At 36.7% G+C, this 23818-nt stretch overlaps 5 protein-coding genes across 10 annotated transcripts; 3 read left to right on the top strand and 2 right to left on the bottom strand.

The window, feature by feature from the left end:
• Nucleotides 1-6: 6 nt before the first annotated feature.
• On the bottom strand, nt 7-6512 carry MYPT-75D (Myosin phosphatase targeting subunit 75D). 4 transcript variants are annotated; one of them, XM_011301617.1, is made up of 8 exons: nt 6079-6512; nt 4142-4708; nt 3890-4032; nt 3692-3817; nt 3433-3508; nt 3138-3355; nt 2788-2950; nt 7-1531 (listed from the first exon to the last, which is right to left on the bottom strand). In XM_011301617.1, the coding sequence occupies exons 2-8, from the start codon at nt 4671-4673 to the stop codon at nt 1221-1223; spliced, it is 1569 nt and encodes a 522-aa protein (XP_011299919.1). In that variant the 5' UTR covers nt 4674-4708; nt 6079-6512; the 3' UTR covers nt 7-1220. The 4 variants fall into 4 exon arrangements, with proteins under 4 accessions (XP_011299919.1, XP_011299918.1, XP_011299916.1 ...); XM_011301616.1 differs by lacking the exon at nt 6079-6512 and adding an exon at nt 5067-5395 and having other exon boundaries at nt 7-1438; XM_011301614.1 differs by lacking the exon at nt 6079-6512 and adding an exon at nt 5067-5393.
• A 195-nt stretch (nt 6513-6707) lies between these two features.
• LOC105264618 (transmembrane protein 42) lies at nt 6708-8332 on the top strand. Of its 2 annotated transcripts, none has more exons than XM_011301613.1 (3): nt 6708-7180; nt 7384-7530; nt 7984-8217. In XM_011301613.1, the coding sequence occupies exons 1-3, from the start codon at nt 7082-7084 to the stop codon at nt 8047-8049; spliced, it is 312 nt and encodes a 103-aa protein (XP_011299915.1). In that variant the 5' UTR covers nt 6708-7081; the 3' UTR covers nt 8050-8217. The 2 variants fall into 2 exon arrangements, with proteins under 2 accessions (XP_011299915.1, XP_011299914.1); XM_011301612.1 differs by having other exon boundaries at nt 6715-7180; nt 8129-8332.
• A 433-nt stretch (nt 8333-8765) lies between these two features.
• On the top strand, nt 8766-16023 carry LOC105264617 (dual specificity protein phosphatase 15). 2 transcript variants are annotated; one of them, XM_011301611.1, is made up of 9 exons: nt 8766-9056; nt 10756-10804; nt 10943-11175; nt 13275-13391; nt 13456-13580; nt 13981-14152; nt 14748-14926; nt 15137-15334; nt 15578-16023. In XM_011301611.1, the coding sequence occupies exons 3-9, from the start codon at nt 11155-11157 to the stop codon at nt 15819-15821; spliced, it is 1056 nt and encodes a 351-aa protein (XP_011299913.1). In that variant the 5' UTR covers nt 8766-9056; nt 10756-10804; nt 10943-11154; the 3' UTR covers nt 15822-16023. The 2 variants fall into 2 exon arrangements, with proteins under 2 accessions (XP_011299913.1, XP_011299911.1); XM_011301609.1 differs by having other exon boundaries at nt 10939-11175.
• A 2319-nt stretch (nt 16024-18342) lies between these two features.
• EMC8-9 (ER membrane protein complex subunit 8/9) lies at nt 18343-19573 on the bottom strand. Its single transcript, XM_011301607.1, has 5 exons — nt 19273-19573; nt 19092-19168; nt 18942-19011; nt 18734-18828; nt 18343-18670 (listed from the first exon to the last, which is right to left on the bottom strand). Exons 1-5 carry the CDS (start codon nt 19477-19479, stop codon nt 18502-18504), a joined length of 618 nt encoding a protein of 205 aa, XP_011299909.1. The 5' UTR covers nt 19480-19573; the 3' UTR covers nt 18343-18501.
• Nucleotides 19574-19658: 85 nt separating this feature from the next.
• On the top strand, nt 19659-23428 carry LOC105264616 (fas-binding factor 1). Its single transcript, XM_011301608.1, has 10 exons — nt 19659-20934; nt 21063-21280; nt 21363-21525; nt 21628-21919; nt 21992-22224; nt 22368-22511; nt 22575-22739; nt 22823-22980; nt 23043-23160; nt 23250-23428. The coding sequence occupies exons 1-10, from the start codon at nt 19711-19713 to the stop codon at nt 23346-23348; spliced, it is 2814 nt and encodes a 937-aa protein (XP_011299910.1). The 5' UTR covers nt 19659-19710; the 3' UTR covers nt 23349-23428.
• Nucleotides 23429-23818: the final 390 nt, after the last annotated feature.

Below are 23818 nucleotides of genomic sequence, written 5' to 3'. Positions count from 1 at the left end.
CTTTCGCGCATCTATAAATCACAACGCTTTTTCGGCTCACTGAGCCAACATATTTTCCTATAAATTGATCATAGAATTTTATTTCTCTTTATTAAGTACTACGTTTTAACGATTAAAGTAATCATGAATGAGCAATTTTTTTTTTTGTTTTCTCAACCTGGAACTGGCTCTCAAGGTGAGAGAATACCTGTAGGCTTAGATGGATGTCTCAACGATATTTTCTTAGAATAGCAAGCATCGAAATTAATGGAAAACTTTCGTGTGAAGGTGATTCCACAAATTTTTCCGGGTTTCCAATATTCTTTTTCCATCAATAGTGAATTTTCGCTCACATACGTACGTCATTTAGAGATAAGCACCAGTAGCGATACTGAAAACTTCCTCTTATCACTTTTTAATTATCCATGAACTCATCTGAGGAATCACCTTTACACAATTCAATACTGTGTTATAACATTAAAAATCCCACAGATTGACAACGAAATAATTTGAAAACAAAATATTATTATGACATGCTGCTGATGTTTTCGTGAAAAACTAAGAGAATTCATTGGAATAAAATAACCTACTTACGATAAAAATAAATAAGTGGAAATTATATACATGAACGTTGAACTAAATATCTAAACTTGATTCAAGCTGTGCCAAGTTGGATAGACTGGGGAATATTATGTTTAATCCCAACACTAAAAACTGCACCTTCATGCTGCGATGCTACCATCAGCACGCGCGAATAAAAAATTCAATAGTCATATTCTACGATTTTTTCTTCACGCGTGATAGATTTTAATAAATTTTTACAAAACTAATGAGCCAACATATTAAGTACGATAAACCTTATCTTCCTTCTGCTCGAGAGGAAATAATACTTCAACAGTTATAAATGGAAAATTCAATATTCTAACAAATACAACTAACTTCCATTAAAGAATCACATTAATTAGTTATAATTTTCGATTATTTCGTTGGACGTAAAAATGTTCAAGCCCATTTTCGGGATACTGAAGTCTATAAAAATCGATGAATCAAGAGCGATGTAAATGAGAACGACATTAGGTAGAGAATTCGGCACAGTGGTAGAAATAATTTAAATTCTATTTGGTAAATAACGTAGTTTGATTATATTTTTGATGAATGATGTTGGAAAATTGGTTGGTGGAAGTTGCCAAGTGCATACTTAATTATGCATGCTGGATGAGTTATGAAAAGCTAATTGAAACTCACATCAAAACGCAACAGCGCTGCTCATTCTGATTATCTCCAATGATGTCACTCGTGTTCCCCGAGAACCGGTGGAAATCATCAACGGTTAATTCGCTATCAGCTTTCGATGATACAGGCACTGGTACCCCATTGCCATTGGCATCAACAATAGTTGGTGTTGTGTGTCGGCTCTGGGCGCGTTGTTTCTTCAGATCGGACAACGATTTGACGAAAACTACAGACACGTGTATGTTGATCTTGCCATTAGCATCACTCTCAGCTGTGTATATCGGCTGTTGGCTGCCGACAGGCGAGTCTGGCCCTGTCACTGCCAAGGCAAATATATAAATCTACTGCTTCAAATTTTTATCCTTTTCTCAAACCCCTGATCCCTTGATTAACTAGAATCTCCTTTGCCAATTTATTATCCAGACAAATCATGCAGAATTTTTCATTCATTCTTGCATTGTTGACTCTTGTTTAATTTGAAAATTTTCCACTATAACTTGTGCCAGCCGAGATATACAGAACATTTTTTTATTTATCGTGATTAAATAACTAGTTCTAATTCGATATATTACTTATTTAAAAAATCATATCTACAGGTTTTATGGAGTAAACATTGCATATCATCTCTAGATCAATGGAATTACAAATATCGTGATGAGAGGAGTTGAAAAAACATTTTTTTGTACGATTTAATTAGTTGAATAACATACTAAGCAATTGAATTCAACACTGTTAGAATTTTTGTACAGAAATTTACAGTATCAAATTGATTTAAAATCAAGAAACTCAACATCAAATTTTTCATTAACCACTCAAAAAATTATTCAATGTAAATTTCACGAGAAATTTTCTAACAGTGACGTATACATGCAGATCTTTGGAATTTCATGCTCACAATAAAAAGCTAAAGTTTAATTTACAGATAGGCCCGAGTATCTGAACGAACAGACAAAAAACGAATTATCAAAATTGTTCAGGTCCAATACCAAGCAGATGAACTATTCAATCTTGAATGAATGATTCGAGTCATGTAAATATGATATTTCCCATGCCAAAAGAGCAATCTCACTGACAAAATACGCACTGAAGATATCCAAACATTACAACTCCTTAACGACTTTAGCAAAAGATACATTAATTAGTCTTCAGTGTTATTATAGAAACAAGAAAGTTACATAAAAAACTGACCTCGTAGATATTGTTTTTAAATTGATATAATTGTTTTTTTTGTTCGAGTGATTGAAGAGGGGTAGGCGCACGCATTTTTGATGGAAACAGAACAGAAAGAAAAGAGAGCAGGTGAATGAGTGATGGATATCTCTTGGATAAAAAACATTGAGGATATGTACACATAAATAAGAGTTCCTATTCGTATGAAAAACTTGAACATTTTTTTCTTTCGAATTCAAGTACAAAAATAAATAGCAGCATATGAAAATAATTCTTTCACTTGATTGAATTTCACGATAAATGACTGATTGATTTTATGGAGGAAAAAATTTCGCGAAGCTACCTGTTACCACAAAACCCTACAGAACCACAACCAATGCAAGCAATAAAAGCTTCCAATTATACCTGTATCTTTATCAACGTCTTCGTTAACGAATGAATCATTGTCTTTCCCTTCTGGTCCCCGACGTACTGTCAAAGCCGTTGAGTCTGGTTCATCCGCTTTAGCCTCTTGCGTGTTGGTGCTGTTCGAAGTTGGTGGATCCGTCGATGTTGGCCCTGCATAAGTCTGGAAAACAAGATTATCCAGGAATTACCTCATCAGATGATTCATTCGACAGGAAGAAGCATTACTTTTTCCTCGTAACGTCGTAAAAACCAAATTGCATCGTAAATTGTGCATTTTTTTCTGCAGTTATATCTTCTTCAAATCATATTAGCTGTTTGTTTTTGTTTTTTGTTGTTCTCAAAATTACCTGTTGCGCCTGTATCCTCAGCCTTGCCTCCTCCTGCGCATCCTTCTTCGTCGTCAGTACTTTATCCCTAATTGAAGTTCTCCTGACACTTTGTGTTCTCGTGTTTATACTCTGAGATCTTCGTATGCGTCTACTTTGTGCTTCGCGAAGTTTTTTGCTCTCCTGCTCAGTTTTTAACTCCACAATTCGCTCCCTGATTTCCGGGTCTTCACAAATATCTGGAAATTTTCATTTAATTTAATTTTTTTTTTTTAACATTCAGTTTTCCTTCTCGAAAAATCAAATCTGAGATTACCTGCTGGTGTCTCTTCGTGTTTATTTTTCGCGTTCAAATCCGCACCGTTTTGTACTAGTAGTTCGAGAACTTCCAACTGCAATAATAATTTTCATAAACTTTAAACAATTGATGAAGTTTTCGTGAGATCACATTTGGTCTGAGAGAAATCCATTGGGGGGGACACGAAAAGACTATAAATATTTTGAGGAAAGGATTTAGAAGTGATTGGAGTGTTTGAAAAAAATGCAATAGAAAGAGAAAGGATTGAATGACTCACGTGACCCCAGCAGGCAGCGGCGTGAACTGGTTGCCACTTATCGTTATCCTCCACGTCCGTGGAAACGTGCTGGTCCAAAAGGAACTCAACCACTCGTAGATAGCCATTGGCTGCCGCTATGTGGAGCTAAAATTATCGATTTCCCTAATTAGTTTCTCGCTCAACTTATTAAAGGAGAAAAGATAATTATCCACGTACGGGTGTTGCTCCCTGGTGATCTTTGTACTCCAAGTCTCCACCAACAGATGCTAATTTCTGCAGATCCACGAGCATTTGCATCTCAGTCGCTGCTCGAGTCTCGTCGATTAGCTCTTGTGTGACTCCTCGACTAGCCATTTCCCCTGATAGAATACAAAGTAATATACTCAGTGGAATTTTAATAATTCATCAAAGACTTCCACAATCAGTTGAAGAGAATTCAAAAAAAATATGAAAGCCCCCAATATTCACCTTCAATACAGTCCAATGTTTTTTCGTCTTCGCATATGTCATAAGGCATATTTCCATCGGCATTGACAGCCAAGAGATTAGCACCAGCAGCAATCAAGTACCTGACGAGATGAAGATGTCCACATGTGGCAGCTGCATGAAGTGGTGTCCACTTTTCACTATCCTCAGCATTGACATTAGCCCCAAACTCAGTCAACAGCTTCATCATCTCCTCGTTATCATCAATACAGCACTGGTGCAGAGCAGTGAGGCCGTCTTCATTGGTTGAATCAGGATTGACCCCCTTTTTCAGGAGCCTCCTCACCTCGTCTATATCGTTCCTGGCAGCTGCCTCCAGGAGCATCACCGAGTCATCGAAGTAAATGCCCCTCTTGTTGCTGGAGTGCCTGGTCTGGTGCCTGAGCCACTCCTTCTCTCGCTGCCTCCACACCTTCAACTGCTGGAGCCTCCGGTGTCTGGCCAAGTGGAGTCTCTCCTGGGTGGTCAGCCTCTCCACGTGCACCATCTCCGAAACAAGATCGGCGTGCTCCATGGCAATGTGCTTGTGACTCTTGCAGCTGTATTTAGCTGGCAAACAAGCGAACAACAATATTTATCACGTTCCACTCAACCATTCTCGTATTTGCTTCTCTATGCAAATTTAACTCAAATCGGGGGACAATTACCTCTCTCCTTACATATCCAGAAACCCATTTCTACCAATTTCTTTCTCGATAATTCACGCACTTGCGAATAAATATACGAAAATATGATGCAATTGAAATTTTACTGACGTGACTTTTTATGTGTCGAATTTATATTTATCCCCTTGCCCCTCGGAGGACAATATTTGCCCGTGTATTTCTTGTCGTTAAATAAAGTCAGTTGCCTCGAAAAATGGCAAACACCGACGATCGATGGAATTTTTTAAACTTGATTCAAGTACCTGACTGCAAAATCGCCTTGTCAGCGAGTTTAGCAAGACGCTTCGGACCCAAGTGTAGTCTACTCTTCATCTTTCCAGCGCATCCGAGATAATCGTTTAAGTTGGATAACCAAGAGATTATGAATAATAGGTACTCTTTTTTTATGTTTTAATGGTCCAAGTGCTCGTGAATTTGTCACTCAGTGGTTTCCTGGTATTCGCGTACATAATGGAGAGACTTGCCACATCAACGAGTCTACTGAAGAACATATTTGCACGATCTAAGCCTCTCCTGTCAGGACGTGTTTTATTACGCTGATAATTCACGAAAAACATTGACTCAATCATTACTCGACGCAATGAGTAATATTCTTCGATTCAATATATAAATTCCAGTGTTTTATCTATCGCTAAACACAAAATATTGGAATATTTTTTCCACCACTCGAGCACCTCCATTATTCATCGTGTGCAAATTCCCAGAAAAAAATCAGAAAATTGTGCACGGAGGGAATAGACTCACCCAGTGTTGTGTAATCAATGAACTTATCATGAATTATCATCAATCCTTATCTCACATATACTACATTCCATCGTGTCGAAAAAAATGTACAAACAATTGGAACTGCTACCTCCTTTCCCTCATTTTAGATTTTCTACTTCATTAAGCGAAACAAAAAAATTTACATCCAATTATCAACCCTCAAAATTCATTCTACTCAGGACCTACTTTGATTTTTCCATCCTATCTCTTCTCAAAATAATTAATCGGTATTCTAAAAAGGGGAGAGAGGAATTTTCTACTTGAAAAAAAAGGTCAATCAGGGGATTTTTTTTTTCGGGAAGCAAATTTTTATTCTCTGTGCAGGACGTAAAAAATACAGAGAAAAAAAATCCCAGAAAAACTGAAAAAAAAAATTGTAATCTAAATCCCAACAGACAGGTGTATTTCGAAAAATGCGAAAATCCTCCGCAGGTGAAATTGCCAAATTGACGTTGAGGATCTAATTTAATAAATAAAAAATAGACTTACGATTTGGATGACGGGATAGCCATGTTCATCTCCGATTATTTGGTGTTGTACGAGTTAAACGGTTCCGTTGCTCCCTCTCACTCACTCCTCACCTCCGGATAACACCTTGTGGCACCCTTGTGGAATGTTATCAAGCCGCACCAAACATGAAAACAAACCAAAAAAAAAAAACAAACAATCCCCCGTCCTCTGCACCCCTATTTCACAAGGCCCATTGTTCCATCTGTTTCAACTCGTTTTGTACCTATCGGAGGAAGGAGATATGAACAAATTCACCCGAGGCAGAGACCATTTTGTTAATGCCACTGGACACACACCGAGAACAGTTTCTACCTGGTGGCGGCCATTTTTAAACTACCTGTAAGCATGATCCAGTGCGCCACCCTTTACCGGACACCTTTCCTTGTCTTTCTCCAGTTTTTTTCTCCCCCTATTTTTTTTTTATTATGGAATCACAAAGCGTGACAATTTTCACGATTAATCTGCGATATTCAACTTTTAATAATTAATTAATAATTTATCACAATCTCCGGTAACTAATCATGCGGATTTGATTGAATCGTTAAATCAATTTTTTTAAGAAGAGATTGTTCTAGGTTTAAATAGACGTAAGTAGTCGACGGGATATGAAAATTGAAAAAACACTATTTTTTCGAAAGCAACAAGTTAATATTCATTGTTATAATAATTACGTGCTATGGTTTAAACTACCGATTAGTGATTTTTAATTGAATCGTTGGATTCTACCACAAATTCTCATCTGCGGTTATTCAGGGAATTTAATTATTCAGATGGAGTTAAAGGGACTTGACCAGTCTGATTTGAAAATTGAATTGACAATTGGATGTCAGTGCGGTGACGTCACGGTAATTCTATATCTTAAATTGTCGCGTGTTGGAGGTGAACCCATGATCCGGTGGGGAACGGCCGCGTCTTGGTGACATTAATCTCTAATTATTAATGAGTAATTGAATTTAATTGCGGGATATTCGGGGTTGAAATTATGGGAAGTGCCGTTCACTTGTCTGTGGCTGCTGGGATTTTGGCGACTGCGGGAAGTTTGTTCGGAAAATTGGCTGGCAGTCTGGAAATGGGATCGATGGTGAGTGGCGGGAAGAACTCATCAATTTAAATCTCCACTGAGATAAAAAAAAATCATGATATATTCATTGACTGAAAAATATGAGTTGTGGAACAATCTGACTTGGTGTAGTCCCCTAATTCTATTTTTTTTTAAAAATAATTGGGTAAAGGTAAAGTTGAAAAACCGAAAATTCCGAGGATTTAAATCGTCAATTTTTTTAGGAACAAGCACTTCTCAAGATTACTTTATTCGGAGTGATGATTCTCCTCAACACAGCTGGCTGTACATTTTTTGTAAGAAGCCTTCAAGGCTGTGGATCATCCTTGCCTTCGACGGTGGTCAGCGCGGCGACCAACTATTTCTGCTCGGTCAGTGAATTCATGAATTATCCTTTCACAGTATGAAACTTGCATGACCGTATGCATTATCCATGGCTGTGAGAAATAACTAAGAACCGGAATACATTATGACACACCTGCAGATAATCTATAACAGCATTAAAAAAAATTACCGCTCAATTAAATTTTTGGAGTTCCAATCAAAAATTGCCGGCTCAATTTTTCGGATCACTGAATAAAAATCTAAAATAATACGCGTCTGATTGAAAATCATTTAATTATTTCCAATCTATTATATTATCATAATGCTCCTTTTAATATGATATTAATATAATAATATTATGCAATTTCACGTTTTCAGTAGATTAATAAAAATTATAGAGTTCAAACGGGAAACCGCTTTTTGTTGAAAAAAAAACAGCGATTGTTATCACGCGTCGCGGGTTTATTTCTAGTCACTGATAACGGGTGATGTAATTCCAGAACTCGCCTAGACCTAGTGAAAGGCGAATGCATGAACTCCGAGGTGTCAACATTCGATTCAACTGACGATATATTTAATTGCATGAAATAACTGCGAGTTACTATAAAATATAAGATTATTTTATTGTTCTTCCATGGGAAACAGGCACTCCTGGGCTTCCTCGTATTCGGCGAGACAACTTCGATGATGTGGTGGTGTGGAACTTCATTAGTACTTCTCGGATTAATTCTGATCTGTTACTCCTCCGCTGATAGAGGAATTAAAAAAGCTGATAAGGAGAAATAATCGATTTTTATAATTTTATTGTACTTGAAATTTAATAAACTATTAATTTATTGCTATTGATCATTAATGTCATATTTTTTACTTTTGTATTTGTATTTTAAACATAGAAAGGATAGGAATAAATGAAATTAATAAAAAAATATATATGCTTGGAATTTTATTTTACTTCCCTTGAAAATACAATAAATATTATATTTTTTAAATTCAATATTATTTAAATATCTTTTTTACCCAGCGTCGTGAACCATGAAAATAAAACCGTTAATAAGGCAAATCCCCGGAGATTGGGGTGCCCACGGGAGAATAAGTGGAGTTGCATGGCAAGTGCAGGGAAGATTGGCAAAGTTAGTCGGTGTCAGAGGGTGGCGAGGGTGGTGAGGGTTGAGGGGATCGAGGGGATGATATCGAGCGGCGCTTGCGTAGGTGGTGAATTGCAACCTGGACCGTGCAACGTCTCTAACCCTCCCACCCTGTGGCAATGAGCCACCGACAAGAGTTGGCACGAGGAGTCCACCACCTAGACCCGAGGGCCCATTCTACTTCGCGCACTCGTGTCAAAACCATACGCTCCATTTTTTGAGATTCATTATTTCACAATCGAGTGCCCGTTCCCGTCCATTCAGGGTGTTTACCCATAACTGGGGAATCCCGTGATTAACTCGTTCACATTGTTATTGCTATTTTTTTTTAAGTGACGTGATGAGGTGACTGGATTGATGAGGATTTTTGGGGTAGGCCACGACGCATTCCGTCAACCGATCGTCATGTGGAATCTTCTCAACCTGTGGTAATGTTCCTTCAGAAATAATAAAATATATCCGATTAATCTCCTCCAAAAGCTCTATTTATTTTTTATTTTATACTGGCTAGCTCTCGTGTCGTGATAATTCCAAAATTAATCCAATTGTCTCGGGGTATTTGTGGAAGAATGTTGTTATTATTGGATGGGCTCGAGGAGCTGAAGGATCCACTGGTTTCGGTGGTGCACCCTCTGGCAATGTGCATTTTGTATTCAATGGATCACTTCAGATATATCTCTGAGAGACGGAAAATACAGGTCTCGGTTGAAATGGGAAGGGGTATAAATACTTGTCAATGCACCAGGTGCTGGGGATGGGGTAGTAAATCAGGATGGGGAAGACTCAGGGGAACACTTGGAGCGGTGTCCGCTCCATTAAATAAATAAGTAACGCCACACCCAATGTCATTTTATTTACTTCAACAGTTTAATTACTGAATAATTGCCAGTGAAGAATAGATTTCGTGGTACAAATGCAGGCACAAAAATATTTAATACAACAATTAAATCAAACCAACACAAGTAATACTTCACACAAAAATAAATCATAAAAATTCAACCGCTAATAAATTTAATATAAATAAAAATGCACTGTTTAAAAAATGCGAATTTTTCGCGACGAATTCTCACAATTTTTATCGCATAATTTTGGGTTTAGGAATTCCAAATTTCATCGGAAATTTTGAATAAACATTTTAACAATTTTAACAACGTGATAGCTTCAACAAAACGAAAAATCCTTTGAAATAAAAAAAAGGTTGTTTGTCAACTCGTAGGTGACCTCATTGCTTCAATAGCGCGTGAATAAAATATAATCCCCGGTAAACAAATAGCCGCAGATATGACCGCACCGGTGACTCCATATCGAGTACCTCAGGTGTCTGATGACCAGCAAACAAAACCATTCAACCCGTAAATATGAAACAAAAGTGAGACAAGAATTTTTGGCACGCGACCCCTTCCATCCCTCCCCTCAGCTGTTTACATGTTTTTTTTGGGGGGGAATCGATGAAATATGACGCAGCACAGAAAATTTATTTAGACTAAAAGAATAACAACTGCGGCGGTAAAAATTCGGGATTTTTCTTTCCGCTGCAATTCCTTCTCCAGATCGATGACACAATTCCCTTTTTTTTGACAGGCGGATTGACACCAGGAGATAATCCTAAACTCCATTCGATCGAATATGAAATATCCATTTAGTCGCTGAGATCTTTCGGATTATCGGAATACCTGCAATAAAGTATAATCGATAATTTACTCCATTTGTGTGAATAAAATCGATTGCGACAATAGGTCGTTCTTTATCCACCGATGCCTCAGAATTTTTCTACTTTTTATTAGTTTATTATTGCGAGGTGAAATTGTTTTCTATTAGACATTCTCGGGCCACGTGGCAACAGTTTTTTGTCATCAATCGTTGGAACTATTATCCATGACCGTGTATTAAGTAACAAAGTCACGGTGGTTGTATGTTCATATTGATTTCAAGGCTCTCATTAAACTTGTCTTATTTCTTGATGCACATCCAAAAAAGGAGTTGGGTGGAATTCGCCTACAAAATTTCCCCCAAAAATCTATAAATCGTTCCCATAATCCCACAAATTGTAATAACAAAACAATAATTGAATTTATATCCACTTCCTCAATAAAACTCGTGAAACGAAATTTTTCTGATTTTCTCTAGAGATCAGAAATCACGGATTGGACTGATGAATTAAACGGGACAATCTCAGGTAATGATTGGTGGAATTATTATGAATTATTTGAAATTAGGAAGTTTTTTAAATAATTTTCAGTCATTTGAAAAAATATTTTTAAAAAACCGCGTAATCATTGATGAGAGGAATAATCCCCTCGTAATTATCAGCCAGTGGACAGTATGTGGATAATAAATGAGTTGAAAATACTCGTTGATGCCTGCGGAGTGAAGTCACAAGTGTCTAACGATGATGTACACGAGGATGGAGTACGACGAACCACGCGGCTCATTGAGCGTCATATTGATTAATCGTTATCGCGGCTGCACCACGTGGACATCGACGGCAGATTCTTAACACCAAGAGGAAGACATTCTGCGTTAAATATGGGGAATGGCATGAACAAGGTGATATAACCAATTAATCATTCCCATTATCCTAATATTCTATTTTCTAAACACGACGTGTGGAAAATGAAATTTTACCGATCGCCTGCCTATTCGTTGGTGAAATCACTGGCGCCCTGAATTTAAATCACACAAATCAGTCCTGAAATCATGAAATCATATGGAATCAATAATAATTTTGTGATTATATTTGATAATTCTTTTTTATACTTGTGAACCCACCGGTCATCCAATCAATTTGTTGGAAATGTTGGAAAAATCATTTATCTTTATTCGTTAAATCCGCACTTCTGGGGAAAACCAAAGAAAGCTCTTCTCTATTTTAAATCGACGAATGGCACTTGAGAAACTCGAGATCTGACCTGGATTACCGAGTGCAGTAACCCAATTCAACAATTTTTTTTCTATCGAAACCGGAAATCTAAAACATCCACGCACGATATTTCATGATAAGAAAATTTGCGGGAATTCGCCAATTTGTTTTCTTTCCAGCCCCAATTATTTATTACCAAAATCTAATTTTCCGGATTTTTAATGAAAAATATACCGTTCTCAAAAGTTATTACTCATAAAAAAAATAAATTTCATTGTCTGAACTGCATTAATTAATTATGTTAATTATTAGTTCTATTATAGTATGAGAGATCATAAACGAAGAATTATTTATCGACTCCATTCTTTTGAATTCATATGATAATTATTAAATGAATATATAAATCAAATGGGGCAAGCCGGAAATATCGTAAGAATTTTTTATTTGTTTGTCATCAAAAATTTTCATGATGAAGAATGTAAGAGGGTGGAGGGCTCTTGTAAATTGCTTAGAGGATTTTGCCACGTACCCGAGCAACTGTTACACTCGTTTCTCGTGTATTCCTCTCTCTGACCTGATTTTTTACCACTTTTTTCGCCTCGTAAAATCTCCCTTTGTCAGACCCTCACTAGCAACACTTGTTCTGGATTTTGGTATGGAGCCCTCACTAAACAGTAGTTACTCCAGATTTTCTCGGGGTTCACCAATCCATGAATAAGAAGTTTTGCGTAAAATATTCGCGCCCTGAGGAATAAATTGACACAGAAAATAAAATAATAACGGGTTCTTAAAAATATTCAGAAATATTATTCCGTATTTTATATTTTCCGGTGGTGGTTATTAAATCCGTCGGGTGGGAAATGGTTGTTCGTAGAAATTCCCCTTGGGTTTATTTTTTTACAAACGAGAATGGATTATAAAATTCCCTCGGTACCTTCCAGGTCGATCGATCCTCAGGTGAGTGGACTTTGACATATCGATGGAAATAATAAACCGTCGTCATTCCCACGACCATTTCAATAATTGAGGTGTGCTCTTAACGCTGGTCTTATGACTCCCAATGGGTATCAAAAATAATTGGCGGCAGTCAAACCGCCCTCACTTGTGTCAACCAGAATTGACAGGTGAGACCGCAGAGGTGTCACTCTCAATTCCAAGGAACATGCATGTTTAATCATTTTGGGAGCCCCAGAGGTCTTTTTTCATTCATCCAGAGCATTCCATCTCGGATTGACCTCTGAAATACTTCCTATCATTTATAATTTCACGATATTTCTGCATAATCCATATCTACCCCTCACGTGTTGGCATTGCCAATAATTCAATGTACCAGCCCTTATCCGGTCTGGAGGTACCGGAAGTTCCTGAGCCAACGGCCACGTTTCACACTACATCCTACATCCGATCTCTGCATATATCCCCGTTCGTCCTCTATCCCATTATCGATCAAACTCACATCGATTATTTAATACAATGGACTAACGCCACTGCACAATAACTGTTTTTTTAATAAAAAATATACTGCACTAACTGGTCGTGTGAAAAATTGCATCAATAATTCTTATTACATTCAATTAAATAGATATAAATATACAGTAAATTTATATTTTAAATGATTATATTATTGTTATTGGAATAAAATTTTTTTCGACTGTTTGAGTTATTATAGGAAGAAAAAAATTGAGTGGGAAAAAATCCTGTTAAATAATTGTTTAAACAAGAATGTGTACTATTTAAACGGTTGGGATTTTGGAAGAGGGGAAAATAATTGGATGATTATTGGAAGGTGTTGCCAGGTTTGTACGTTGGGAATTACAGAGACAGCAAGGACGAGGCGCAATTGAAGGAATTCGAAATAACCCATATATTGGCAATCCACGATGCAGCCCGGCGTCTTCATTCCGTGAGTAAAAATCGTCAAGACCACCCCAAAAATATGAAAAATAAATGAATATTTGTATTTTTAGGACAAGCATTACTTGTGCATCCTGGCAGCCGATACACCCGATCAAAATTTAACTCAATACTTCTCCCTTTGCAATGATTTTATTCATGCAGCACGACTCAGGGGTGGAAACGTCCTCATACACTGGTAAACCATCAAACCAACCAATCATTTTTATTTCGTTTGCCATCGTCAACGGAAATAGTATTTCTTATTACCATATCCCTCAAGTTATTTATTCGCAGATCATATCTCGTGTTCGTTTGCATTCATTAATCCACTGGTGAAAAATTACACTCGAATCTTCAATTAATCTGAACAATTCAATTCCAACTGAATATCCGAAAATAATAATTAATAACAATAATAATTAACACATGAAATTGAATTTATTTATTATTACTCGATGAGATTGTATCGGAAATTTTGAATGGTATATAGAGTGCTACCGCCTAGTGATTTTCTTTCATAAATAATTTATCTTTATAAATAGAACAAAATGATTTATCTCAGTGAATAAAATATAAAATAAGACTGGATTTTACAGTTTGGCTGGAATGTCTAGAAGCGTGACAGTTGCTGTGGCCTATATAATGAGCATCACGAATCTCTCGTGGAAAGAGGCACTCAAGGTAGTTAGGGTAGGTCGGACTGTTGCTAATCCAAATGTTGGATTTCAACAGCAACTCCAGGACTTTGAGGCTACTCGTTTGCAGGAGGTAAAAATTCAAATATCTGGAGATTCCAGTGTCGATGCCAGAGTTCGGCGGAACGGCAAATCTTTATTATAAATTATCCACTTTAAATAAAAACAGTCGATCATCTTCAACTCAATTAGCAGTTTCACATGAACTAAATATTTTATTTTCAGTCAGTAATTAATTAATTAAATGAACAAATAATCCTCTCATGCAATAAAACAGCGAATTTCATGTACCGAATTGGAAAATTGATATTATTCAACACTTGTGAAACGAAAATTGTTAAGAATTGAAAAAGTTATGACTGATGCCGATCCCTGGCTGATACAATAAACAATGAGTCATTTCTGGGGATTTCAATATCGAGGGAATTTATAGGAGAAAATATTCGGACACATAATAAATTATTCATATTTATTTATAAGCGTTATTATTGGTTCTTATAATTTTATTTGATATCATACAAAATAAAATGAAGTGCATTTTTTTATCATCTATATTTTTCTTCTATGAGTTGCACCTCCACCAGGTGCATAATTCCTCTGAATGACGACTTGTTTGAGTGACAAAAATTGACAATGAAAAAAAAATATTTGAAATTTTTCTTCTTAAGGAACGTAAGAGGCTCAAAGAGCGTTTTCCCTCGCTGGCTTTAACTGCATCCGATGCAGAAGCATGTAGAGCCACTCTCCGGAATTACGAGACCCTGGCACTTGCACGGGAGGTTTGCGAGGGAAAATGCGCATTGGGAAGACAGTGTCCCACAGGGTTGTGTAGACAGCCCTCCAAAAGGTAAAAATAAAATGTCATGAAAATTAATGAGATAATAGCGTCGGGAAGTCCCATCTGGGAGGACCACCTCCCAGTGATTTTCCTAGATGACAGAATGCCTCAGATTAAGAATTATTTCTATTATCCATTTATTTGATTTTTTTTTTCAGTTCGTGTTAAGTTTTTTTTTCGAAACGATGTGTGTTGAAAAAAAAATTCTAAACCCCGCAGACAATTGAGGAGAAAATCATCGACGAGTAGCACCGGTAGCTCGGGATCTGGACGTACACCCCCGCAGACACCACGTCTTTTACCGTCCGCTCCACCCTCACCAGCAATGCCAAGGTCATCTAGTGTTGTTTCGGCTATTAGACCGAGAAGTGGACCAGCTGGATTTAACACTTACACAGGATCTGCGCCACCCTCACGGTATCCTAATTATTCTTCACATTATTCTTTCTATTCATTAATTTTATTTCAGCATTGATCGCCAGAAAAAACTATTTCTCTCAAACTATTTCGAGCACATGAATAAAATAATTTTACATTCGTCAGTTGAATTTTCAATTATGTTAATCCAATACGAATAATGATAATAGAAAAACTCAACACAATGTCGTGATATGGAATGATGAATTAAAAAAAAAAACTAGAATGCACTATTGTTGGCAGAGCGGTGTCGAGGGTGGATTTATCGGCGGCAGTTGCTTGTAGTAGCAGTAGCAGTAGCAGTATGAGTCTTAACACAGTAGGACGATCTGGAGCAGGAGGAAGTGGGTGGCGGGTGATGACGGGCTCGGCACCGGTCACCCCCAGGACAACACCACCAGCCTCACCCCAACACTGGCCACGTCGCACATCCCGTCAAACCCCCCAGCTACCAACTCAACCTGAATCAACATCCTCTCTCTCATAGCACCACACTTATCCTTATTATTTCTCATAAAATCACCCTCACACTCAATCTCAAATAATTTATTTCACTTTTTTAAACTTTAATCCTTCAATTCAACAGAGAATTTATCCAACGAATTTCTCGACGTGTTTATTCAATATTTTGTCGACAATCGTCATCAATTAACTATTAAATATTTATTTTTGTTTATTTACTCAGTAAAAAGAGGGACGGGGTAAGTGAGATAATTGATATAATGTAAATGGATCAATCGATTTTCAACGAAAGTGTAAAATTGGAAATACCTATCAATCGTCAAATGAATTTTACTCATTTGTTTATCTTCGTTTACCATTTCGCTACTGAATTATCGTAAAAATAATTCACAAATACCGAAGAGAAAAATAATCCGCTTTTCAATACACGACCGTCCAAATGATTGTTGGTTTATTGAAAGAGAGCAGTAGAAGTATTACCGCCAAGTTGTTACACCCGAGTCCTAGGAAATAAAACATTAAAGGGGTTTGTAGAAATTTTATAACTGTTGAAAAGAAAAACCTGCAAATACTGTACATACGATTAATTAATAAGTATCTCGCTGCATTATATTATTATTGCGCAATAGCACTCAGCACTGTGCGTTACCCGAAAGGAATAAATACATTTTGATTAATAGACAAAGTACTTGTAGCCAATACCTAGAGAAGAGGGGAATGCGGGGTAATACGGGCTTATTCAATTGCTGAATACTTAATTAAACAATTTATTTTTAAATGGAGAAAAAATTTGAGAATTAGGAATGAAACAGTTTTTAATGCGTGTCTATATTACCCCATCATCCCCTATATATTTTCTACTTTCTCGAGTACTGGGGGTGCACACGGGGAAAAATATTCAATAATAATTACTAACTAAAATTTACGTGGAATTTTTATTGAATATTTCTCACCGCGCATGAAATTTATCGGAACGAAAGAATTGAGTTACATATTTGCGGCACATTTAATCTCAAGCACTCGTAATTACCATCGATTATCATTTCGATTAATTGAATATGACCCGAGGTACTTGCGATCCCTCTGTAAGCCGTACTGTATAGAGCTCCTATTAATATAGAGGCATGAATCGATAGTAAATCGTGTCAAGCTTGAGGAATAGTTCGGCTCGAAACAGAATGTATTAATTGTAACAATGTTATTAACATATTTGAGTCACTCGATGTGCGGGCGTTGGTTTTCACGTAATGATCCTAGGGGAATTGTTGAATATAGTGATGTAGTATTTGATTAATTTTACCATGCGTTGAAAAATTATCGGGTGTTTTGTATTCGCGGAACTGGGAGTGGAGACGAGTGATTAAACATTAATTCGTTGATCTCTTTATTGGATTAGGGATTAGGATGTAATGAGTAATCAGAGGAGCATTAAGCTTATGTCGATGAGGAGACCGTCATCATCATTCATTCTTCGGCATTTATTTTCAACATTTAGAATCATTATAAACATCAGATGTTTTTATTTGAGGAACTCGTCAGTTTTAATTGTCGAGGATTGACTGATTGTTGTCGCCTCAAACAAATCCATCGAGTTTAATATTTTTTTGTGGAAATCGAAAGTGTTCAAAACGTTGGGATCACTCATTAAGAGGTCTTGAGGAAAAAAATAATTGTCACGCAAAAATAGAATGACAAATTCTATAAAATTGGTGGTAAAATTGTTAAAATCCCTCATTGGATATTTTTTATTTCACACCCAAGACCTCTTAACGTAAAACCACTGTGCAATATCATAAAGGCTGTGTATTGTAAGATCCTCAAACCTCAGTTGATCCAATTAAATTGGATCGTATCTGGTTTGAGACAATAGATTAATAAACTACGCGAAGTCGATTGAAGCAGATGTAATTAATATTTTTGATACATCTGAATGGTTCTGTGATGTGCAGTGATCATATCATATCATTCACTAGATCTTCATGTATGTACCAGTGCAAAAACTCTCACGACATATCAGATATCGATTTAAACGGATAAATTGAAATCATTACGAGTCAATAATTGGGACTGGAAACTCGAGAAAATAGTTAGGGAGATGGTGCCGCCTCGAGAGAGTATTTCAACAGTGTTATTTATTCGACAGGAACAATTGCTATTGTTATCAATTAATAATTAATATGCTGTGGTTTTTTGAGCCCTGCGTTGAGCAATTGCTTGTAGAAACGAGTCAATTGATTTTTTTTTCCGAATTGAAGTAACGAGATGCAGTGGTTTATTGACAGGCCGAGAGGAGAGATTAATATTTTTCAATGTCTCAGTGCATATTGAGAGACATAACAAACAATGTCATATTTTTCCATGATATCATGTGGGGGATTCGTTACAAATGTATCGTACATATTTTTTAAGCAATGAAACCATGTATCAAGCTTATGTTCTAACAATGAAAAAAAAAAACTGTTGTGGAAAATTGTTCCATTGTTCTGTTTGCATTTATGCTGGATCATGTATTTTCATAAATATGAGGAGATATTTAAATGCCTGGAAAGAATAAAAACTGTTTATTTCTCTTTCATCCATGTGCAGATTTTATTTTTACTCTGACCCGTTGAAAATGCTTTGAATTTTATGTACATGAACAATTACAATTATTTCAACTAACAGACGGAAAAATTCTTGATTGGAATGCATTAAAGAGTGAATTATCATTGAGTTGAAATAGTTTTTTTAATTATTTTGTTGAGCTCAAGGTTGTGCCAGTCCAGGGATATGTTGTCCAGGTGATTGTCGAAATCGATCAACTGCCGGTATCGCTCTTCCCTCAGGAGGGACTCGATGGCTCCAGCTATGGCTTCTCCATCATCGTAAGCAATGCTGGAATTATATTTTTATAGGAATCCTGCAAGATTATAATTTTTAACGATCCTAATTACTTACTCTGCTTTATCCTGGATCTTCCACACTCCGTCCTGGTACTGCGAGATTCGAAGGAGATTTGTGCCCATATTATGAGTGAACTCTCTGTTATCTACCTATTATCACAAAATCCCAATTACTCGAAATTAAAGACCGCTCAATTAAATATTTCCATTCAATTATGATTAACCGAATCACTTGTAAAAAGTAAATCTACAAAAATGATTACCACAGCCATCACTGCATTTCCAAAATTATCAGCAATTTTATCAGCTATCCTGTGCCCAGGTTTCTCCGTACTGAAATCATACAAATTCCTCAACAAAATCCATAAAAATCAAATTCTCTGAGAAATCTAAAGAAATAAAACAACATTTACCACATGTCGTTGAGAAGTTCATTAGCCAAATAATAGCCAGCGATGTCCATTCCATTCTCCATGGCAAATTGATCGACCTGATAAATAAATACTTTGAGGTTAGAAACGTGAACAAATAATACATACATAAAATAAACTGCATGCGGCAGGAATTATGAAGAGAACAATTAAATTCATTCACCAAACCCAACGCTATTTCTGACATGGGCGAGACATGGAGACACTGATGAAATAATGGAATAGCATCTTCTATATGTACATCACTGGATTTGCCCTCCCCCTTTTTATGTTTAGCCAGAAGTAATCCATTTATGGCGCAATGTGGATATTTAGCTGCGTGTAGAACAATTTTGCAATAAGCTTTGGGTGAAAACGATATTTTAGCCATTTTTGTTTAAAAACACTCAGTAATCCAGACTCGGGGGTATTTAACACGTCATATGGTGGACGTTAATGGGCACGAGCGAAGGGGAGGGGAGGAGGTTGCCAAGACAACCAGTCAGCTGATTTCCACATACAATTTCAGAATTCAGGGCCTTTAAATAGGCAAGACATGTTTTTGCATGTAATTTAGTTCAAGTTTTTATTATTCATTGGAAGAATTCCTCCAGTAATTACAATGGCTCGTGATTCTGATGCAGAATCCGACGTTGACATGAACGATATGACGAAAATGGTCGGGGATTTGAAAAATTTAGAGAGTGATTTATTCGCATCGACAAGAAATCCAAAAACGGGGGAAACTAGAAATCGAGTGAAAGATACTACGAAAAAAGTGGCATTCGAAGATTCTGATGATGACCTGGACGATCTCCTTAGCGAAGGAAAGGACTCAGTGCAAAATACGAAATTCCTTTCGAGTGATTTAAAGTCGAGCAAAGTCGCTGCTTTATTCAGGATCGGGACATCGGAGTCCAAAGGAGTCCCGATCAATGCTCCAACGTTACCAGAATCGATGGGTTCATTAAAACCTGTTCAGAAGGATCTTCCCCTGGAAAAACGTTCGTTGGTAGAGAAAACAAGTGGGAATGACCCACAGAAGGCATTAGAACCCTTCGAGACCTCCAGGAACGAAATTTCAACAATTAAAGTACCTGACCGGGTGAAAAAATCATTATTCATGGAAGATTTGATTGGCTTGAAGCCTCGGGCGAGTTCTCTCAAAGACGTATCTAAGAGTCCCCCTAAAAGAATCACCGAAACACCTGAAAAATCATCCGAATCAATGCCAAATCTCGTGGGGAAAGATCAATTGGAAAAATCAGGCTCCAGTGGATTTACTCTAACTGCTTCCAGCTCCAGAGAGCCTAGAAGAGGTCGAGGCAAATCCACTGCTCTTAATGATCCTCTCGGATTCTGGGCATCCTCTGCACTCCAGGAGCCACAAATTCCAGATCAAAAATCAGAAGTACTAGAGAGAAAATCTCAGAATTCTGAGCCTCCGGACGACTTACCAGAGTGGCTGGGTGGTACCAGGAAAACCGATAAATCCGAAGTAAAAGCCCAGGACTTACCAGCAGCAGTGAAAATTCCTCAACAAGGTCTCATAGCTCAATCGGAGATCAAAACACTTCCCCATCCTGAAGTCTCTCAATTAATTGAAGTGCAATTGGAGCAACAGGCAGCACTAATTACCCTCCAGCAACAGGAGCACGAGCTTCGAGCTGCCACAGTTTTGTCTCAACAATCTGAACACTTGCACAGTGTAATCAGTCGACAGCAGAATCAGTTGAACGAGCAGGAGAAGATGTTTAATATCCTGGTGAAGAAACAGGCGGACAGACAGGCGGCACTGGATATGGAAATTAAAATGCAGCAAGCGAAAATCGATCACTACATTCAGGTGATCAATATTAGGCCCTTCTCCTAAATTTCTATTCACTTCAAATGCAAAATTATTTAATCCCATATTTGCCCATTTGTGGGATTCATTACAAATCATTCATCTGTAAAATTAATTCATTTACTCAGGCACTCGCAAAGTCGCCGGTGGATTCATTACCAACTTTTCAATCAGAATACCAAGAATTTGGTGTAACAGAAAAAAATAAATTGAGAGAAGATGCTGCCATGGAGTCGGATGGTTTAATAAATAAATTAGAGATTGACAAGCAGAATGTGGAAAATATCGTCATGGTATTAAAGGAGAAACATGAGAGGGAAATTAAAATTCTCGAGGATTCACACGAGTAATCAATGCATTAACTCATATCTGGGTATCATACATCAATAATTTATTGGTTTTTATGGTTGTTATGGTTTTGGTTGCAGAACACAGATGCATTTCATGCGCTCGTCAATGGAGAGGCTCGAGACAAAATTGCGAGAAGATACTGAAACATTGGAGAAATATTATGAAAATAAAATAGAAAAAATAGGAGATGAGAAGAATCAGATGGAGGAATTACTGAGAGAGCAGATTCGTGATCTCAAGGCAATTCACTACTAAATTAATCGATCATAAATATTACACTCTTTGATAGAAGCAATTGTCGAATAATTAATGTGATTCAATGATTTATTTTTTTTTTTTCAGGAAGAACAGAAAGAAATCATTAACGAAATGCATGCAAGACACAAAGACCAAATAGCTCTACTCCAGAAGGAGCATTCAGAGACAATAGAAAATATATCTCGTGCCAAACAGTTGGAGCGACAAGCTGTCGACTTTATGGAATCCAACAGAACTAATCTAGAAAAAATACTGAATAATTCCAAAGAGATATTCGATAATTTTCAGAACATTTCAGATCAAGTGAGCTCCAAAGAGACTGATCTCATCACTAAAAAAGAGCGGGATTTAATAAATCAAGAAGAACAATTACGAGGTGATCAACAGATAAATAAACTAGTGGATGTTAAATTCATTAGATTATTAATTTTGAGTTAATTTTCTACAGTACTCAGAGAACAACTGAATTCTCAGCAAGAGTTATTGGAGAACGAGAGGAAGGAATTAATGATTGCAACCCATAATTTGAAGTCTGAAACTAGCCAGTTATCTCTTCAGATCCAAAAAAATACTGAATTGTATAATGACACTGAAACGAGATTGAGGATGAAGGAGCAGGCGCTTATTAAGGAAAGGGAGTGGTTTCAGGAGCAAAATAAATGGGAACGAGATCATCTCCAGGTGGAAATTTACAAAAATAAATTATTCATAGGGTTAAACTCTGGAAAGAATGATAAAAATTGCATACATTTTAAAAATCACATATGCACACATTTTATAAATGAATATATTAATGACACAAGTATTCTTTTAAATATCTTTAGTATTTGAAAGAAACTTGGATAACAGAGCAGAAGAGACAAATGCAGCAATTGGCAGCTGAGAGGGAAGCAGCAGCTGCTGAAAAAGCTAGGCTCGAAGTTTTAACTTATCTCAAAGGAAATTCCGACGATGTTACGAGATCAGAAGTAATTTCTCACATTCAGTGCCAATTTTTCATCTTTTGATTTATTTATATTTTTGGTTGATAGCTAGAGGCAGCTATTAAAGCAGCACATGAAGCTACTCATTCAGCGAATCTCGAAAGAAAAAAATGGCAAGAGCGGATTAAAGCCTACGAGGCTGATCGGGAGAGGATTTTAGTTAAGGAAAGACATTTAACAGAGAAAGCTAAAGAATTGGAAGATCTTACTCAGGTGAATTTTTAAAATATTTCAGATGTTTTTCTGTACAACTATTGGCATAAAATAACAGATTGTTATTCATTTTTCTCATCCAGTCGGCGGTATTAAAACGTGAAGAAGGCATGAGAGCCCTGAGAGAAGCCCAACGACTAGAAAAACAACATAATGATCGCACGAGGCAGTTAGAGATGCAATTGGAATTATTGGCTCAACGAGAGAATAAAATAGCGACTGAAAAACTTTCTTTAGCGAGGTAAAAATATGAAAAAATTTAACATATGTTTCAAATCAATGAGAAATCTTTTTATTCTAAAGGGAAAAATTGACAGTGAAAATTCACCAAGAGAAACCAGAAAAAGACTTGACTAATAACTCATTCCACAGTCAAAAGTACCAGCCTTATTACATGTCCCAAATGCAGACACATTTTCGGGTAATATTCTCAATAAATATATCTACAAAGCATAAATTAAACTACCTTAATGAAGATAACGAGTACTAATGATTTTCTTAATGCTCTAGGACGTCGTGGACCCTCAACTTTTACTTCTCAAATTAAATCTAGACAATAAACTAGACACATCGAATCAATTGATAAGTGATATGCAGACGCTAGGCTAATAAAATAATTTTTTATATTAATTGAATACGAATATCAGTCTAGAGTAATGTAAGGGACGTATCGAACTGTTGTTCCTCTTCTGAAACAGATACATTTATGTAAACTATCTAATCTAGTCACTGCCAGTAGTTGATTTGTGTAATGAGAGACGAAAATACTTCTGATTTATACGTTTGATTTTAATTACGCACTTGATTAACCTAGCAGATCGAGAAAATGGAAATTTCATTTGATCTGATGTTTGTTTACACTCTATATAATCGACAGCCAGAAGTATTTCCTCTCTTCCGTCGAAATTCTACATATATTATCAATTACCTCGACCATTCCCCGAGGTGATATACCCAGAGAGGACAGGAATGCTTTCTATTACAGTTTGTACTGCTGCCACTTTGTTATTCACTTTTACAACTTCCTTCTTCGAATTCTCATTCGAATTTTGCTGTGAATAATTTATGGAGAGAATTAT

This window comes from Fopius arisanus, unplaced genomic scaffold (genome assembly GCF_000806365.1).
Source record: "Fopius arisanus strain USDA-PBARC FA_bdor unplaced genomic scaffold, ASM80636v1 scaffold00024, whole genome shotgun sequence".
NCBI lineage: Eukaryota > Metazoa > Arthropoda > Insecta > Hymenoptera > Braconidae > Fopius > Fopius arisanus.
The sequence above is the reverse complement of the archived record's forward strand: the minus strand, read 5'-3'. Positions and strand labels throughout refer to the sequence as shown.

What these genes read in the sequence shown, in the direction of transcription:
- LOC105264618 (XM_011301612.1), top strand. Translation starts at nt 7,082, where the DNA reads ATGGGAAGTGCCGTTCACTTGTCTGTGGCTGCTGGGATTTTGGCGACT. An exon ending in GTCTGGAAATGGGATCGATG is followed by an intron (nt 7,181 to 7,383) that starts GTGAGTGGCGGG and finishes CAATTTTTTTAG; the next exon opens with GAACAAGCACTTCTCAAGAT. An exon ending in CGACCAACTATTTCTGCTCG is followed by an intron (nt 7,531 to 8,128) that starts GTCAGTGAATTC and finishes CATGGGAAACAG; the next exon opens with GCACTCCTGGGCTTCCTCGT.
- LOC105264616 (XM_011301608.1), top strand. Translation starts at nt 19,711, where the DNA reads ATGGCTCGTGATTCTGATGCAGAATCCGACGTTGACATGAACGATATG. An exon ending in AATTGGAAGATCTTACTCAG is followed by an intron (nt 22,740 to 22,822) that starts GTGAATTTTTAA and finishes TTTCTCATCCAG; the next exon opens with TCGGCGGTATTAAAACGTGA. An exon ending in AAATGCAGACACATTTTCGG is followed by an intron (nt 23,161 to 23,249) that starts GTAATATTCTCA and finishes TTAATGCTCTAG; the next exon opens with GACGTCGTGGACCCTCAACT.
- EMC8-9 (XM_011301607.1), bottom strand. Translation starts at nt 19,479, where the DNA reads ATGGCTAAAATATCGTTTTCACCCAAAGCTTATTGCAAAATTGTTCTA. An exon ending in CAGAAATAGCGTTGGGTTTG is followed by an intron (nt 19,169 to 19,272) that starts GTGAATGAATTT and finishes TTTATTTATCAG; the next exon opens with GTCGATCAATTTGCCATGGA. An exon ending in AAGATCCAGGATAAAGCAGA is followed by an intron (nt 18,671 to 18,733) that starts GTAAGTAATTAG and finishes ATATAATTCCAG; the next exon opens with CATTGCTTACGATGATGGAG.
- LOC105264617 (XM_011301611.1), top strand. Translation starts at nt 11,155, where the DNA reads ATGGGGAATGGCATGAACAAG. An exon ending in CAGCCCGGCGTCTTCATTCC is followed by an intron (nt 13,392 to 13,455) that starts GTGAGTAAAAAT and finishes TTGTATTTTTAG; the next exon opens with GACAAGCATTACTTGTGCAT. An exon ending in TGTAGACAGCCCTCCAAAAG is followed by an intron (nt 14,927 to 15,136) that starts GTAAAAATAAAA and finishes TAAACCCCGCAG; the next exon opens with ACAATTGAGGAGAAAATCAT.
- MYPT-75D (XM_011301614.1), bottom strand. Translation starts at nt 5,136, where the DNA reads ATGAAGAGTAGACTACACTTGGGTCCGAAGCGTCTTGCTAAACTCGCT. An exon ending in CAAGGCGATTTTGCAGTCAG is followed by an intron (nt 4,709 to 5,066) that starts GTACTTGAATCA and finishes CTTGTTTGCCAG; the next exon opens with CTAAATACAGCTGCAAGAGT. An exon ending in AGACGTTGATAAAGATACAG is followed by an intron (nt 1,532 to 2,787) that starts GTATAATTGGAA and finishes TTGCCTTGGCAG; the next exon opens with TGACAGGGCCAGACTCGCCT.